The sequence below is a fragment of the Grampus griseus genome (genome assembly GCF_964374135.1).
Source record: "Grampus griseus genome assembly, chromosome: 7".
Lineage (NCBI taxonomy): Eukaryota > Metazoa > Chordata > Mammalia > Artiodactyla > Delphinidae > Grampus > Grampus griseus.
This window is the reverse complement of record NC_139001.1, coordinates 61652857-61671948: the sequence shown is the minus strand read 5'-3', so window position 1 is coordinate 61671948 and position 19092 is coordinate 61652857. Positions and strand designations below refer to the sequence as shown.

The 19092-nt window shown below is 41.3% G+C and overlaps 1 protein-coding gene across 1 annotated transcript in view; it reads left to right on the top strand.

Moving 5' to 3' along the window:
* Positions 1–19092, top strand: part of MYO3B (myosin IIIB) — a gene marked incomplete at both ends in the record, with an annotated part of 382969 nt that overhangs the window by 149418 nt on the left and 214459 nt on the right. The window contains one exon of the mRNA XM_082658151.1: positions 8043–8198. Within this exon, the coding sequence (XP_082514277.1) occupies positions 8043–8198 (156 nt within the window). The remainder of the gene's footprint in view (positions 1–8042; positions 8199–19092) is intronic.

Here is a 19092-nt window from a genome sequence, read left to right as displayed (position 1 = left end):
TGAGATTAATAATAATTTAAATACAATATACATTATATATGTTACATGAATCTATATTGTATCAATTAATAATTAACATAAAGATTAATATCTTTAAAAACTGGGGCTTCCCTGGTGGGGCAGTGGTTGAGAGTCCGCCTGCCGATGCAGGGGACACGGATTTGTGCCCTGGTCCGGGAAGATCCCACATGCCGCAGAGCAGCTGTGCCAGTGAGCCATGGCCTCTGAGCCTGTGTGTCCGGAGCCTGTGCTCCGCAACGGGAGAGGCCACAACAGTGAGAGGCCCGCGTACCGCAAAAAAAGAAAACAAAAACAAAAACTGGACTTGCCAACGTTTAGGTTATTTTGCCCTGACTCACCCACATTTTATATACCCATTTCCTTCTGAGTTCAGCCATCACTTCCCTCTGCTCCTCATCTTACCTGGGCTGCTTCAAGCAAATATTTCCTTAATTTCCACCTGAAGCCAAGACCTCTAACAAAAGACAGGGCCCACCTCTGGTTTCCTGGCCGAGTCTAGGGCTGACCTGTGGCCAACCTCAGCCCTGTGCGGAAGCCCCAAAAGGCAGCAACAGCCAATACCCAGATCCTTGGGAAGCGGTAGCACTGCAGCCTGAGAGATGGAGCCATCACAGTATTCCCATCTCCCAGGGGCCATGCCTTCCCCGCTCTTTGAACCAGAGGGTGGGATTTGAACGCAGATTTAATTGTCCAGTAAACTAGTTGCTGGGGCTGTGCAATGAAGTGATGGCTCATTTTTTTTCAGCACCCTGACTGAACTGCATGGCTAGAGTGGCCTGGAGAAACATGTTTAATTGCAAAGTATTGATACTTTTCCCAAATAAGGAAGAAAGAAACAACGAAAACAAAGAGGAGTGAGAAGGTGGTGACTTGGGGCCGCTGGTTACAGCCCTTAAGACAGCCTTAGTCCTAAGACATGGACAGCAGGATCTTTCTTGGCTACAGCATGTCCAGTGGAGGGTGTGCTCATCCCCAGTCTTTGCAACTTGGAAAGCACAGCTGAAACCGAAGAGGGAAGTGGCAGTACAACAATAATAAGACTGCACCTCTGCCACCATGCCCTCCACTGGCTTCTCCTTGAACAGCTTCTGTGTCCCCTGAGCCCCATCTTGTCTTGTTCCTAAGTTCTGGCCTGGTTCCTCTTGACTCTTCTCCTCACTTTGCCTCCTTGCTTGGCATTTTTACTCCTTTTTCCTTGGTATAGTAAACTCTTCTTCCCTCGGCCCCTCCTGGCCGTGGCCCAGAGGTTGTCCGCCAGACAAGCCACGCTTGAGGATCTCGAATTTCTGTTACCATATCTCCTTCCCTAAGAATACAATGAGTTAGTCTGGACTTTTCTAATTACTTACTATTGATCACGGGATCAAAGACATAAAGGTAACATGAAGAGGTAGTTGTGTTCGCAGGTGTCCTGCAGGCCACGACCCTGGGTCATTCTGAGTTACGTGTGGTGGCTCTCTGCCCTAGGACTGCCCTCCAGTCCTGGACCCTCTTTTTGCACTGAGACTCTCTCCAGCTACCATGGTGCACATTCCTTAACTCTGGAGGGAGATTCTGTCCTGTTCTTAGAGTTTATCTTTCGGCTTGAGACCACCCTACACTTTTCTTCCAGTCGTCTGCTTCACCTTCTGAGAGTCTTCTCTGGGTGACAGAAGTTGGCTCTTCTCTCTCCCCAGCCTCATGCTTCTGGAAATGCCATGTTCTTCCACTTCGGTTTCCTTCCTGTGTTCCCTTGAGCTCACTCTGGACCTTCAGTGCTGATGGCTTTGTCTAAAGGTGGGGCTGACTTGCTGATCTTTCTAACCCTGCACCTGCCTTCTCCTCACCCTAGTGACCTCAGGCAAGATGCCAGCTGCCCTGTGGTCCTGCTGCCCTGTAGCCTCCCTCCCACTTTGCCACACAGGATCTGCTCCCATTACCCACCTCATAACAAAAACTGAGCTTCCTGTTCTAAAACCCTCCATCCTACCCTCTGAGGACTTTTTTCTTTCAGTGAATCCTGACTTTTTCTCTGATTAATATGCTTCTGGTCCTCACTTCTCTGTTTCAGGTTAGGACCCCACTTCCCCACACTACGTGTGAAGTTAGTGTACAGTTTCAGTTCTCACCAGTGAGACTTTAAAACGCCACCATGTGCAGTATTTGCAAACTTCATGAAAACTGAAATGGAGTTAAGTATTCCACCAAACGGGAAGGTTTGGTTTTGCCAAAATAACATATGCAATGTCAAGTTTCTCAGCCTGACTTCTTTTGAGGCATTAGTCATCTTGAAAAAATGCCTGCTTTTGTCATAGTCCTGTCTTCCAAAATGGAAATTTCCTTCCAAGACAGAGCACCATGGGCTCTGATAGTTAACCTGTAATTAGTGTACCCTCTGCAGGATTTCTCCTCTTGATGAAGAGGCCTCTTTGTCACTCAGGCTTCTGTCTGCTGATGATAGGAACTGCAGATGCAGTGCATCACAGGGCAGGGAAATGCTTGCTCAAATCAGAAACGTTTAGATATTTGGTGCCAATGGAAACACTTAACAATCTAAGCAGCAAACCCAAAGAAAACAGCAGTAAGTATAAAAGACAGAATATTAAAAAAGAAATGAGAAGAGACATAAGTTTCAAGTTTTCATCTAGTTTTGCCCCAATGTGTGGAATAAGATTGCTCACCCTCCTGCTTTTCTCACCAAGTTCACCAGTATTTTTAGTTTTTGACTCGATCAGCTTCTCTTTATCAAGTGTGGTTTAGTCATCAGTAAGCATCTGTTCGTGACTCTTGATAAACAGCTCCCCCCTGCAGGCGTCTGATTCTTTGGTTATGAAACGGCAGTTTACAGTGACAAGGCAGCCGTGTCTCGACAGCATGATCCTTTGGGAGCAAACGGAAGGAGCACAAGCACTGCCAGCTCCAGAGCCCAACGCAGGAGCCCGACCTTGTTTCTTGTTAAGAAATGCGTCCTGGACTTCCCTGGTGGCGCAGTGGTTAAGAATCCGCCTGCCAATGCAGGGGACACGGGTTCGAGCCCTGGTCCAGGAAGATCCCGCATACCACAGAGCAGCTAAGCCCGTTAGCCACAACTACTGAGCCTGCGCTCTAGAGCCCACAAGCCACAACTACTGAGCCCGCGAGCCACAACTACTGAGCCCATGCGCCCAGAGTCCATGCTTCGCAACAAGAGAAGCCACTGCAGTGAGAAGCCCACGCACCGCAACAGAGTAGCCCCCGCTTGCCACACACAGAGAAAGCCCATGCGCAGCAATGAAGACCCAACGCAGCCAAAAATAAATAAATAAATGAATAAATTAAAAAAAAGAAATGCCTCCTTTTTGCCTGTTTCTGGCAGAGGCCAGGCTGGGAGATCCCAGCAAATGGCTGCAACAACCTGTGTTTAATGTGGTGACACTAATGAATTCTGAGAATTAATCTTCAGCCAAGAATGCATGATGGAAGGTACTAGAATTTCAAATTAGGTAATGGATTAAATTTCCTTCAGGGCTGAAATTTGCTTCCTTTTTCTTCTCGTGGACTTTTCTGTCATATTCAAACCACCTTCCATGGCCTTGTAAATCCAGGTAATACATCTCATGGTAGTTTTAATTTTTTTATTCTTTTGTTTTGTATCTTAGCACAGAGATAACCACACCTAAATCCAGATTTTTAAAAATGACTTTTAAAAAGTCTAGGACTGAAAGAATTGCTTATGATTTTGGGAAAAAAGCAACATTCCCTAAATTTAGTCCTTGTTCAATTTCTTTTTTCCAGAGTAAAAGATTCTGGGAAGAACTGAGCTTGGTGAATGTATTTCCCCAATTCGAGACAGTCTTCTGCAGAAACTGCAGCCTACAGGTGTCTCAAACATGCTGGTGACAATCAGGGGCTCTGAGTGTCTCCCCTCAATCAGCTGAGATAAAGACTCAGCCGCCAGTTTCAAGAGCCTAGTACTGATTTCTCACAACAGAGCTTCCAAGGATGTCATTTGCAGGGCCCTGGTTTGGTGATACAAAAAAGGATCTGTGGCCAAGTAAGTTTGGAAACATGGATTTAAACAAAATTAAGCTGTTTTCTTTACTTCCATACTTCTAAGAACATTTAATATGCTCACACGCACTATGAAACTCCAGGTTTACTTGGTTTAGAGAATCACCAATGTTTCCCAAACCTTTTTGACCAGAAGACTAGTTTCATTTTTCAGTGGAATGTCTCATGTGTCTAGTGTTTCACCCAACTTACCTCACACTGGCTGGCCCCCATTTTCCCATACAGAGGTCAACGTTTTATGCATTTTCTTGTAAAAACGGCTCAATCCCCTGCTGGGGGAAAATATTCTGCATCTGGAATTTGCAATTCCTGGTTTAATAAGCAATCTGAAAATGAATAAGCATATTATAACTTCCTTAATTTTCCATGTTTGTTCTCCAAATCAAGTTAGAGGATTTAATCATGCTTATAAAAGGACATGGAGGCTGTCAGGAGTTCTTACCGATCCCGGCTGTCAATTCTATCTTAATCCACTAAATCCCTGCCTGAAAGGAGAATAAGACAGAAATGGCAAGCTGAAAACATAACAGTATGAGTTTGGGGCACAAAACTGCAACATCTTAAGCAATAAAGAATATGCCCTAGTTAAAGTTGGTAAAAGGACTAAAGCAAAGAATTGTTCTTAGATGTTCAAAGAAGGCAGCTTAGGAGGTTAAGATCAACGTTCTGGTGACCTCCTGAGTTCCCGGCTACACAGCTTGCCTAGGCTGGCTTCTTTCATTGCTGATCCAGTTTCCCAACCTTGAAATGCCTTCTACATCTTCTCCACATACTGAGTTCAATTTATTTCCAAAAATTCCCTCCAAACTCAGCTCAATCCTCACTCTTTCCATTAAGCCTTCTCTGGCTGCCCCGCACCCACTGCTGCCTAGTATTGTTTTGCACGTTGTACCTGTGCCATTTTAACAACACATTGCAGAGTAGGAGGGTTCTCTCATGGGAGCCAGGGAATTGACCTCATCACTATCAGGACTTGACCTCAACTTCCTCACCTCGTAAAAGAAGGGTTAGAATAGAAAATCTTGGTCCCCTAGCTCCAAAACCTTATGCTTTCGTGTGACTATTTCTTATTCTAAATATAAAAGCAAACACTGGCTTCTGCTGTTTCCTGTGTTTCTCTTGTCCTTCCATCTTTATAATAAGATTGTCGATCTTTGAGGAAAATTGTCATAATTTTTTATGAATTCATCTATTTTGACTAATTCCAGCTGTGCAATAAATGTTTGCTGAACAAATGAAATGACATGATTCCAATGACCTGGTATCTAGTAATGCTTGACTTTCGCCATATCTGCTCCTAACATAGAACTTTCCTCTATTTATTAGTAAAATAATAAGTCCATTTCATTCTGGCTCTTTGCTCCCCATGAGAAAAAAAGTATGCAAGAGTGTTTTAGAATAGGCTCTACCCTCAAGGTCTTCCTGCCCTTCTCCTAAAAATCCGCCAATGCAGTTGGATATGTCACAGCTCTGCTTAGCATTCTTCCCATATACACTCGGTTTCAGTTTTGCTGATCTGCTGGTATGACATTCAGCCCACTTGGGCCTTACTGAGAGAACTAACAAATAAATCCTCTTGATCATTCCTTCAGAGAGTAGAACACCTACCATCTTTATTTTTTGGATCTCCAGGAGACAACAGATTCATTGTTGTTTCTCCCTTGTCTGATTATCTCACTTCATTATTTAGTCCTCATTTCTCTTACTCCCTCTGTGATCTAGAGAGAGATCCCTTCCAAAATACCAAATGATCTTGCAACCTTGTTTGCAACCTTGCTCTCCCACTGGATGCTAAAATTATGAAACAAGATATAGCACCTTTAATTGCACCCCCAGAATCTAGCAAACACCTATTTTCATAAGGCTGGAGTATGGGTTTCCTGGCTTCTCTCAAACCCTATCTAAGGAGCTTTAATTACCGGAAGTACTGTTCCAAGGCACCTATCCTGAGGGAGAAGGTAGAGGCAGCGCCTGCTCACTTTCGCATTCACCTGCTCTGAATTTCCTATTAATTGTTACACCTCCCACTTTCAGCCCCCTTGAATTTACTCATCTGAAGTTTTGGCACTAGTCAACAAGCAGTTGAGACTTGCCCAGAAAGCAAAAAAAAAAAAAAAAAAAAGGTGGGGAAACCGATTAAGAAATCGGTCTCCCTGTGTTTGGGGATATACTTGGGTACGGGAAGTATGTCTATTTGGTGATGAGAGACAGATGTAATGTGACCTGCACCAGATCCCTGGACAGGCTTAGCTGGGGGTCCCAGCAGTTCCCAGTCTCCCGTCCTACCCATGCCCTCTCGGGGGGTGGGGGTATGTGCAAAGCCACCATGTGCATCTTCAGTAGGAATTCTCAGAGGACACAGACTTCATTTGGGGAGTTTTTATACACCATCTCTCAAGCTAGGAGGATGAGGCATACACCTGTATTACTGACCATATAAACTATCAAGAGGTTCCTTTTTTCCAGGTGCTTAGGGAAACGTTAGCATTTATTTTCCTTTGGTAGTCACATAATTATATACGGATTAATATACATGGAATCTAGGGAACATTGCTGATGTAGAAACATGAACGGAGTATTTTTTTAAAGGATGTGCACTGATTTTTTTATTTTTAGTAGGAGATATAATAGATTATACAAAAGGCCCCTGGACCCATAAAAGTCAAATGATTGCTTTCTCCCCATAGCGAGACAGAGGTGGTATTTATAGTCGTGCAGGCAGCAGAATGGAGATAATCTAGGTTCTTTTGGCTTTTCTAGCTGAAAGCTCCAGTTCCAATAGATAGGAAATCCCTGAGTCAATTCTAAAATGGGATGATTGGGAAATTTACTGAATATCTTTCAGGACTAGAAGTCGAGGGATGCGAAAGTGGTTTGAAATGCAAAGATTAAGGCCTTTTTGTAAAACCAACAGTTGAGGATTGTTCTAGGAACTCTGCTTACATGTTTTGAAAGGATGCTCAGGGTGAGGCTGAACATTTTACCATTTGTCAGTGCATTTCATCATTTTAAATATGTTGTGTTTTACATGTTGCTGGCATGTCACTATTGGGAAAACTGGAAACATTTATTTCATGGAGTAGGCAGAATGGCATCTAGTATTTATCCTAAGCCTTCCAACGTGAGCTAAATAAAAGCTGATAACTTAAAAGGGCGGATGTTGAAATTTCTTCCTCCCGTCAAGGGCAGCTACTCAGAATGGAAATGCAATGGTAATTGGAGGGGTATTCATCAGATTCAATTTCACTAGAGATTTCCTGTGTCAAAATCATCTTTAATAATGTACATCACACAGCAAAATGTACTGAATCATTGTTTTCTTTGAAAAGGGCATTGAACCTGAAACAGAAAGTGGTTATACCGGTGCGGTTTTAACCAATTAACCACAGAGGAGTTTAAATGCAACCCAATTTTTACCATTTTGTATGGACTTTTTGTTCCCTGTTTGAATAATTCCATTCCAATTCATCTGAACTATATTGTAGTCACTTCCTGTTCTGAGGTTTTTCTGCTTCTTCAGAAGATATTAGAAATCAAGGGGTTGAATTTTCTCTGTGAAAGTTTCTTTATGATTCGTTTCTATCCTTGCAAACTCCTAAATGCATTTTCCCCACCACCAAATAGTGGACATTTCATATACTTCTAAAATAAAGTATATAGACTAATCAACTTGGCTCCATTGTAAACATTTTTCTGTAATGAAAATTCAGTCTGGCCAGTCTATTTTTCAGTGTTTTGAATATTTCAAATTAAATTGATTGCGTTTTCAATATATATTTAAAGCAAACTAAAATAGATTTCTGATGTTTTGATCAATTCAACTAGTAGAGAATGTTTTTTTCTGTTCTGGTAACTATGAATAAAGAAAGAGCTATGTTAAGGTTAGTGATCAGGTTTTATAAATGAGCTTTTTCTCCTCCTCTCTCCCATATTTACAGGGGAGCCAGGTTTCTAAGATTGTACTTCAGTTGTTTGTTGATTTTTGTGAACAGGTGTCTTATTAAGGATTTTGAAAAGCGGCCTTCCGTCACACATCTCCTCGACCACCCATTTATTAAGGGAGTCCACGGGAAGGTTTTGTTTCTGCAAAAACAGCTGGCCAAGGTCCTTCAAGACCAGAAGCATCTAAATCCTGTTGTTAAAACCAGGTATGGTCCTCGGCGTCTTCCTGCTTCCTCTCTCTGGTTATTTATGAAAAAAACAGCATGTCCTGTGTTTTGATTTGCCCAGCATTATTACTGGTAATCACATCCGTGCATTTTTAAGTTTCATTTACATGACATTAAGTACTCCATGCCCGGTGGATGAGAGCAGGAGAGCTTCAGAAACAAGCTGCCCATTTGTGCTCTTATGGCTAATTTCTCTCAACTGTGGCTGAAATCTCACTCCACCCTCATGTTCTAGTTAAAAACCAATGCATATATATTTATATTTAATATACATGTAGATTTTTAAAAATTCCACCAATAAAGAAAACTGGATGAAAGCAGCCATGGCTGAGATTGTGTGAGAAATCTTTACTTGGCTATTGCAGGCTAGAGAGTATAAGTATAAGGTGGTTTTGGAAAGATTACAAGTTAAACACTGGAGCCTTTTTCTCTAAAGTGCTCTGAGCCCATTTTCTTTAGTTAAAAATTCCTTAGAGGCAATTTAGTATTTTTAAATGATTTTTTCCTCCAGATATCATCTATGCTATCTAAAGCAACTGTGATTTCCCCCCTCTCCTATTTTTATAGGGTAGATTAAAAAAATAAATGTTTATTTTCAAGGGCAGTTGCTTAAAACAGTATTCTGTGGTGGTCTCTAAGAAATAGATCTTTGGTTTCTGTCCAGAGGGTGGCAGAATTTCTCTTTAAAAAAAAACTACATGCAAATAAAGCTGCTTCCGCAGCTAAGCAATTATTTGGTTTTACAAAACTGGCCAGGATGCAGATAAGCTCTAATCCATTATTACTAAAAGAACATTCAAAGGACTGGAGGTGAAGAAACTAAAATATCACAAGTCACAAGTTCTGGAAATATTCATGTATTCTGCAGAAAACTGTTTACAAATCAAAAAGCATCAGAACTCTAGGAGCTAGAGGCATAGTTTCAAGGTGACTATATCTTGCCGATCCCCCCACCCCCAACCCAGGTTCCCTTTTTGATAGCTCAAAACAAATTTTTTCCTACTCTTTTCCCTTTTCCACTGCAATTTCTCTTTCTATGGCTTGCCCGTGGGGTAGAGAAACGCAGAGAAATTCTTGTAACTTGGTGCCTTTTGAAGCAGTAGAATTTGTGTTTAAGCCCCAGGGAACTGAAATCTTCTTTTCTCCCTCTGCTTTTGTTCCTATCCACCAGCCACCACCCCTCTACCACACACACACACACACACACACACACACACACACACACACACACACACACACACACAGCACTGCCACCAAAAATGAAGATGAAATAAAGTACAAACCAAGCAAAGAAAACAAACTCAGAATTTAAATGCTCTCCGTTGAATCAGGTATCTTCTTGTTTCTTCTGATTTGCTGCAGAACAATTTCTGAAACTTAGTTGCAAAGTTATTCAGCTTTTCATTTTTGCCTGAATTTGCCTGTCCAGATGTGTGTCCTCTTTTTAAACACTTTTCTCTCTTTACCATAGAAAGCCAGGACTCCAGGCTCTCTCACCCCCTCTCTCTAATTTCTCTTTATCTTTGTTAACTCCTTTGATGTCGAAGGCCTCATAGGGTCAAAGACCCTTCTCTCAGGGTCTTTGTAATCTTCAGTTTCACTCAGAAGTTTGTGTTTCTTTGAAAAAGTCACTAAAAAATACAACCTCACAAATAGGTATCAAAACTTTAACCAGCCACTTCTTTAGGAGAAAGGAAAATTCTAAAGGAAACACGCTGCGTGAAATTAACACATCTTACCACCTGTCCTACACTATTACTTCCTCTTAGCAAGTGGCAGGGAGTTGGCTACCTGGGTGTTTTTTTTAAGCCCATGCGGAAAAATTCTCAAATATCATTTGATGCTGGTAATTCAATATATTTATAAAGTTGTGAGTTTCCAAGTTAAGGTGGAAAAAACAAAGAATTATTGAAGTGAGCGCATAGATGAGTGAGGCGAACACCCAATTTACTTTTTTCTGCACAGTTATGGTCACACAGCAAGTGGTACAATGCAGTGGTTAAAAAAACCCTGACTCTGCCAGGTTTGAATCCCAGCTCAACCACTTATGGACAAGTTATTAAATTTTTCTGTTCCAAAATTTCTTCATCTATAAGATGGAGATTATTTTGAGGGTTGACTCAATACATTAAAAAATACTTAATGTTGGGCTTCCCTGGTAGCGCAGTGGTTGAGAGTCCGTCTGCTGATGCAGGGGACACGGGTTTGTGCCCCGGTCCGGGAAGATCCCACATGCCGCGGAGTGGCTGGGCCTGTGAGCCATGGCCGCTGAGCCTGCGCATCTGGAGCCTGTGCTCCGCAACGGGAGAGGCCACAACAGTGAGAGGCCCGCGTACCGCAAAAACAAAAAACAAAAAAACTTAATGTTGATAACAGAGTTAAACCTCAGTCAGTGGTAGCAGTAGTTGTAGAAGTTGTATATGTTGTGGTCTGTTTAATTCAGTCCTCCGTTTCTTTCGGCCTTAATCTGTGCAAATTCATCTCTATTACCAAACAACATCATGAAAATAAACAGTACTGAGATACTAAATGTTAAAAATATAAATTTCTGTCTCTTATTTAAAATCTAATTTATTCATTTATTCATTCCAGAAATATTTATATGTGTGTATGTGTCAAGCCCTCTGCCGAACAGAGGAAATCAGATACAGTTCCTGATAAAGAGCTAATAGTCCAGTGTGTGAAACAGACAAGAATCAGATGAGAAGAGCTCAGCATGAAAAGTACCTGGATAGAGGGTTGCCCGGAGTACCTCCCAGAGTACCTGGGAAGGGTAGACCCTGGAAACTGGTGGGAAGGTGATCCTTGAACTGTCCTGAAGAACGAATAGAAGATAGTTGGGGAAGGGGGGGTTATTCCGCGTGGAGGAAAGAATGAGCAAAGGTTAAAGGCACAGAGGCTGGAGACAGCGTAGGGGATTTGGTGAACAATTAGTTGGCATTGCTGGAGCTTGGCATGGGACATGGGGAGGGAGAAACAAGGCAGGAAGGGGCCAGGGCATGATGGGCTAAGGAGCTTGGATTTGTTCCTTAGACACTTGGGAGCCACAGAAGGATTTCAAGCAGAGATGTGCTTTAGGAAGATTGTTCTGATTGCAGTGTGGAGAATGAAATGGAGCTGGGCAAGGCTGGAGCTAGGGAGGCTAGTGAGAGCAGATTGTGGCAATTGTAAATAACAGAAGGTATTAAGGTAATGGTATTGTCAAAGACTTAGTGGTGAATTGGATGAGAGAGATTAGGGAAAGAGAGAAGCGTCACAGGGTCTACCTGAATTGGCTGCCTCCCTACCCTGGTTCATACTGTAACCAAACAGAAATTGCAAGACACTCAGAGACAGAGACCAGTAAAAAGACTTACTTTGCTTCCTCTTCATATCCTATCAAATGCCATGCATAGCCTATGCAATGCCATGTACTTCCAGATATTACACAAAGCTTCCAGCTTTCTGCCCAAAGAAGTGTTCTTCAATGGTCCAAACAGTCCTGGGACCCCCAGCTGCAGAGACTTGTTTAGTTTTGAGAGCTAATGCAGAGAAATGAGAACTACAGCCTACAGGGGGAGATTTTTTTTACTGTGTTTTTACTGTTTTACTGTTCCTGTAAAGGCAGGGAATGTTCTGTCCTCTTTAGTACTTTCTCCAGGGGCGAAAGAAGTTGGTATTTTCAGGGGGTTGCAGAGAAGAATGCAGGTTCTTAAAGGATGGGGAAGAACTTGGATAGGTGAAGGGGAGGATCTTATATAGAGGGAGACATTGAAAGTAGAGAGAAGGTAACAGAGGAAGCAAGAGGGAGGGAGATCAAGCACCTAAGAGGAAGATTGAACTTAGAAAGAACCTCTAGGTTGGGAAAGACACAGAAAGGTTAGATGAGGATATCCAGAAAATTTGAGGGGTGGGGGCAAGAGGCAGAGGAGATACTATGAGGAAACTCATGTTGAATGGCCTTTAGCTTTCCAAAAAAAAGTAAGCAACATGGTCTCAAAGTTGGGAGTGAGCTGTGGACTCCAGGGAAGTGTTAAATCTTTGAAATAGCCGCTATGAGGAATATGATAAAGGGTTCATTAAAGGTGGACATAACGATTGCTCAGTAGCACAGAAAACCCAGGTGGAACTTAACTGAATAGCATTACATTGTAGTGAAGTTAATCAGTGTTTAAGATAATGCATGTAGAGCATTCAGGAGAGCATTTGGCATTAGAACCTCTGAAAAATTGTACCATCAACACCATCATCTTTTCCATCTATCATCTCTACCAATTCTTAGCCACAGGAGTAGGAGTAGAGAAAGCAGATACTGTGGTCTTCCTCAGGCTGGAGACTGGCTTGGATGGACATTGATGGGTGGACACGGGGGCAAGAGAATCTGAGTAGGAGAGTATCCTTGAGGTCTTTTCAGAGATTTGGAAGAAAGTGAAGCTAGAGTGGCTTATTGGCTTTAAATGTGGGTCTGGGTCAGGGGACTGACAGTTACAATGAAGACAAAAAGCAGATTCAGTGAGAGGATGGTGAGAAAAGAGATTGTAGAACTGAGTCCTCGGGAACTTTTGAGAGATTATTGGGAACTAGTCATAGCTGAACTTGTGAACAACTTCAGTGGAGGAGAAAGAAAAGTTTTTAAAGAATTGACAAAGAGGAATCTTGAAATTAGAACGTGAGAAGAATTAACAAAGTGATTGGTAGGGTATGGGAAAACCACAGACTGGAATTAGGGGAAGGAGTAGAGAGAAAGGAAAATGGGGGTCAAGTGCTGGAGAAGATGGTACGAGAGGGTGATACGAACTTTTTAAAGATAGAGATTGGTTAGGGAGAACAATGGATGGAAAAAGGCAGAGGTGAGCAAGGAGGACACTCCTTTCCCCACCCCCTCACCACGAGTGGATGGAAGGTGGAATGAGGCAGGAACATTATGGGGAAATGGTCCATTCCTGTTATGATGAGGAAATAGACACGTATTCAGGAATAAGGCTAGGAATCATGGGGAGCTCATTCACAATAGAGCAGAAGCTGTACTGTGTATTGTTGACTGAAAAAAAAATGCACAACCTAAAAGTTGAGAGTTACGTTTTATTCGGTGGACAAAACTGAGGACTTAAGCCTGGGACACAGCATCTCAGATAACTCTGGGAGACTGCTCTGAAGATGCAAGGCGGGGAGCCAGGATATGTAGGAGTTTTTTTGCAGCAAAGACCAGGTGGTTGATTGTTACTTAAAGAAAACCAGATATCTCAAGTTAAGGAATTTAGCACTTTTCTGTATATGGGAAGATGCAAGAGTCTGGGCTCCCTGGAATCATTCCTTTGATGTGTACCTCAGCTATCTGGGGCCAGTATCCTGTGCTCTCACGTCCTGAGTCTCCTCACGGTGCACCGTTGGGGGATGGCTGCAGCAGTTGACTGCTAAATGGTGGGCATCAGGCATCCTGTTTCCATCCTCAGTTCCCTCAGAACTCATCTTTGGAGATGCTGTAATGTGATGGCTTGATGGCTGCACATCCTCTGTTCACTGATAAGGCAGCCAATATTTTTCATTCACAGTATAAAGAAGAGCTTGAGTGGTGAGGCCCTATGTCTCCTCTCCTGGTGTAAGTGTTCTAGCTCTTCTGAATGGTGCAGTTTTTTGGGACAGCCAGACTGTGATCCATTCCCATTGCACATTACGTATATGAGGCACCTATGGAGAAGTGACATTGTACTATTTGAGATTTGATACCATTTCCTGATGCTGACTGAATGAGTGAAACCATTGGAATTTAAGTTTTTCCAGTAATTTATAATTTTTCTATAGCATATGTTTGACTCAGAAACAGTAGAGAAGTTATGCATCCAAGGCTGACTCTCTCAAAGGAAGTCACATAGCCCTAATATTCGGTGAACAATAGTTTAGGGCTACATTTTTACTTAACCTGTCAGGGATGCTGTTAAACAATGTGGTCATTTCCTTTGCATCAGCTCCCATTTCTTTGACTTTCAAAAGGAATTTTTCCCCAAATTACTTTTGCAAATCCCTGAATTCATCAATATTATCTGGTATATCATGTCACTATCAAAGTTAGAGACGTCGACGTGAAAACATGCTTTTTAAAAAATCACTTCACAAGGGTTCGTGGGTAAAGAGCAAAACCTCTGTCCGCAATTAGAGTAGAGGCAGGGAAAGCGCAGGTTGGCTGTGCTGTGACCCAACCTACTCCCACCTTCCAACCTCCCATCATGGACTCAACTTCTAGCCTCAGGAAAATTGCAAAACCCAGCACGTTGTTTGTTCCCCTGTGGGTGGTTTGGGACTAGCTGAAACCACAAATGTTAAACCCTCAAATGCCAAGGGTCTACTACCAAGTATTACTTGGTAGAACAATTAAGTTGCTGGTTGTTTCCTGCCCTGTTTAATGGATTTTGATTCTACCCTTGCAGTTTGCCTGAGGCTGATTAAAACAATGACCTCAGCTTTTCTGATTTCTTTTCAACCAGCAGCAGTGGCCTTAAAACAGGTTTGTCACTGCTTCACTGCTGAGCTTTCCCTAGTAAGTCTTGCTCTCGCTTCCTCTTTTACCTGCAAACATGCACCCCCCACACACATATATACACATACATCACATTACATACACTGTTGGGTTCTTGGAATCCTGTGCAAATGAATGACTTTTGAATGATTACTTCATCAAATGCTGAAGACGCTTGCCACATAGCAGGTTAAGGATTTTCCTGTTTTCCTAACAGACAAGAAATAAATCTATACCCTGATGTAATCTGCTATCTATCTCTATCTATAACTGAATGAGTGAATTAATATTTAATTTTCTGCTGGTGTCACTGATGCTTGCTGCCTAGAGAAGAGAGCTATATCAAATACACTTAATATAATTGATAAGATGCTGCTCTATTGAAATTCTGGTCAAAAACAATGCTTGGATGAAAAAACAGGGAGATACTATAGAGATTTCCACCCAAATAATTCTTGTATTTTTAATCTATGTATTATAATGTTTGTTTGATAAATATAAGCTTAAATTTCAGATCAAGATCGAGCTCATGCAGTTAAAGTTATCTAGGTGGTAACTTTATTCATATTTGGATCTCAGTAGGATGGTGTTACACCTAGATGGTTTGCCGTTATTTTCCTCATGCTAGGTCCATGATTATGTGATTACAGTAAAGTTCTCTTTCATCCACTCTGTTATCAAGAGGGACACTGAAATGGAAATAATGATTTGGAAGAAATATTCAACATCACTACCTTTGTTGGAGTAATAGTACTCTATCCCCAATTTTGAGTAACATTTTCCTTACCATATGAGATCCATTGAATGTGGTGATAAGGGAATGGTTCCTCTAATCTATCCAAATTGTCAACTTGTTCCTGAGCTTTGTACGTGGCCGCAGAAGCCTTTGTCTTAGACTCGTAAGGACCACCACCTTTGAGCCTGGACCCTCTCCCTTACTCCTTTTCTTTACTCCTTTTTTCTCCACCCCCAACAGGTTTTACTTACTTATCTGGGATCTGGTGGGAGTGTTAGTCATTTTCCACTCCTTCCGGTTCCACTCTTGGTTCCACTCTTGGATGGAGGGAAGGGCTCTGATCCTGAGTGTAGAGGAGTGGAGGTAGAGGTGGCCTTCCCAATGGTCCTCCTGCCATAGGACGACCGTCTAAAAGACCATCAGGCATTTTTCAGTGCAGAGTTTCACCTCTCACTAGCACATCCCCTGTCATTTTTAGACTAAAAGATTTTGTTTTAAATATCGTATATTAACACATATATGTGGAACCTAGAAATATGGTACAGATGAACCGGTTTGCAAGGCAGAAATAGAGATGCAGATGTAGAGAACAAACGTATGGACACCAAGGGGAGAAAGCGGCAGGGAGTGGGGTGGTGGTGTGATGAATTGGGCGATTGGGATTGACATGTATACACTGATGTGTATAAAATGAGCTACTAATAAGAACCGGCTGTTCTTACAAAATAAAGATTTTGTTTCCTTCCTACCCTTGAATTATAATTTAGAGGTCTTCCTTCTATGCTTTGTTCTTCAACATAGTTGGGCATGAAGGGAAGAATGCCTCCTGCCATACCTACGTGAAGCTCCTGTGGACCTACCTACGTGGATGTTACTGCTTCCACAGGCAAAGTTGACAGACAGGAGCAGGCTAAGGGATTAAGGAATCACTTTTGGACAAAATATATAATATTTTGTCAATATTATTCATAGGGCCAGTAGCTCAAACAAAGAAGTCTGCAGGCCCAGTGATGAGATATCAAAGAGAACTCCCAGAAATGGTTTTAACCATAATGCAGGTGTAGAGATTAGATTATAGTGAAGCCAACAGCACTTTAGGACTTTATTCCCCCAGTGTCTGAACAAACCTGGTACCTTCTACAGCTTCTTTCCCCCCTCATGGGCTGGACCTAAGACATCCCCCAAATCCCCAATCCTCTATCTCATCTGTGCCCACTGTTGTTTTAGGGGAGCTCCCAGTCTCCACCTCTGGCTCTGTCTCACCGACTCTTAAGATCCAGTTCTTATTCTCCACCCATTGCCTTAGACCTGATGTTTCAGAATTGCCCTCATTCCCACCTTACTTGAACTGGGGACTCAGACACCAGTTTCCCCTTTTCCTGATCCCTGGATCCTTAGGTCAACCCTTTTCACCACTACCTGCCCCACACCACACCAAACCCAAACTCCAAGAACCAGCCTAAGCCAGGGCTTTGAGTCTCATCCTCTCTAAGCTTTAACCCCAAAACTCCATTTGTCTGGGAAGCCAGGCTTGGCAGACAACATACTTAGGGCTTCATGAAAACAAATAGAAAATCTAGCAAAAAGCAGTATAGACTTTGTTGGGATTTGAAAATATTTTCTAAATCATCAAAACTATAATACCTTACCATATACTCTTAATTTAATAGAATGCCTTTTGCTTTACCCAACCATTTACCTATCTCTCCATTCCTCTAAGCTTTGGAATACTCAATCCGAAGTTTTTAGTTGGAAATCTGTAATTTTCACATTAAACAAGGAATTCTTCAGCAAGAATTGATAATAGATGTTATTCTCAAGTAAGGCACTAGGTGGAGCATGTGAATTTAAAGGAAATTTAAGTTGATGGTTACTGGTGACAACAAATTATTTAACTCAAGAAAATTGTAAAAAAATTTAAACCAAATTTCTTTTGATTAATTTCAACTAAAAATAGACAGATATAAAACAATGTAACACTTTTAATAAATATATGTACTCTAGGATAATGTAAATTAAAAAAGATAAAAATTGGAATAAATAATTTTTTTCTCTTCATTCTCTCCAAACACTATAGCCAAAGCAGGAAAATGAAGCAGGTAGCAGTTTCAGAAGAACACTAGTTGGGGAATACTGAGATAGGGCTGGAATATATATTTTTTTCCCTGAGTGAGAAAATGAAGTGGTCTGTGTCAGAGTGGAAATACCTTGCAAGCTCAGATTTGCAGACAGCATCTGCATGATTCCTGGAGGTTAAATCTGTGAGATAGATATACAGATAAGCTCTTCAGGGTTCAGAAGATAACAGTTTCGATCCTGGTGGTATTGCATTGTACATGTTCACAGTTATAGTCACGACTTTCTACTAGAGTTTATTTGTGATATTGCAAGTGAGGTTTGTCAATGCTTCCACTTTTAGTTGGCTGTAAAAATGTCATCCAGCGTGCAACTTGACATCCCTATATGCAGTTCAGGCTGACTTCAAGTCCAGGTCAGGAGTTACTGGAAGAAAAAAAAAAAATCTCAGGAAACTCACCTTTGACTCAGTGATATTTTGAATTCTGATTCCCCCGATCAGCCTGTTACCATATACTTCTCAGAGTACCATGCATTCTGTCCAAGGTATTTAGTTGCATTCAATGGAGAGACAGAATGGAGAGTGCTTACTTCATCTTGACCCGAACCAGAGCTGTGGATTTTTTAAAAATTCCTGACTTTCTTTGTCAAAAGATGCTTGAAATAAACTCTAACATAGACTATTTCATACGATTGCAAGATATAAATTTAGGAAGGAGATAAACTAGCTGAATTTAATATGATGAGAATTTAATTTATTAAAAATATGTTGCAATATTTTGTTTTATGGTGAACTTCAAAGGGAAAAAATGCTTGGGTTTTATGTGAAGAGGATTCGGCCAGAAATGTGTGCCCTCCTGCTGTTTTATTTGGCAAAGTGTCTAGATAGAAGCAGCTCTGAGTTTTTAAGAAAAGCTGTTTTTCAAACAGATATGATTTTTCTTTGACATCACTAATATGTTAGAATACAGATGAATAAACTGTTCTGTCTAATAATAATTTTTAAATGCTTAGGTTATAAATTTGACTTTATTAAGTAAAATTAAGTTTCATCTACTTTGGACTTTTATATGAATTAGCAGCAAAATTGGTTCTAGCACTGGAGATGACTAATACCATGCTTAAAATACTCCTTCTACAAATCTATCAATAATAGGGATTAGGAAGTAACTTTTAATTTAATAGGCAGGAAGTTTTTTTAATGCCTGGTGAGTACACTCCCAAGAGAAAATCTCACATATGTACACAAGGAGATGCACATAAAGATACTTGAGTGCTGCTTTGTTTTTGGTAGCAAAAAGTTGGAATCAGCCTAAATGTTGATCAAGACCAATAAAGAAATTGGTACATATTTATATGATGTAATATTACCCAGTGATTAAAGTGACAGTCACTTGCTCACTCACTCTCATTCTCTCTCTCTCTCCCTTGTTCCCTGTCTTTCTCTCTATGTATGTATGTCTGTGTGTCTATCCCTGTCACCTTTTATGCCCAGTATCATCACAGGTCCATATATATATATATATATATATATATATATATATGGAAAGAGAGAGAGAGATGGGAGA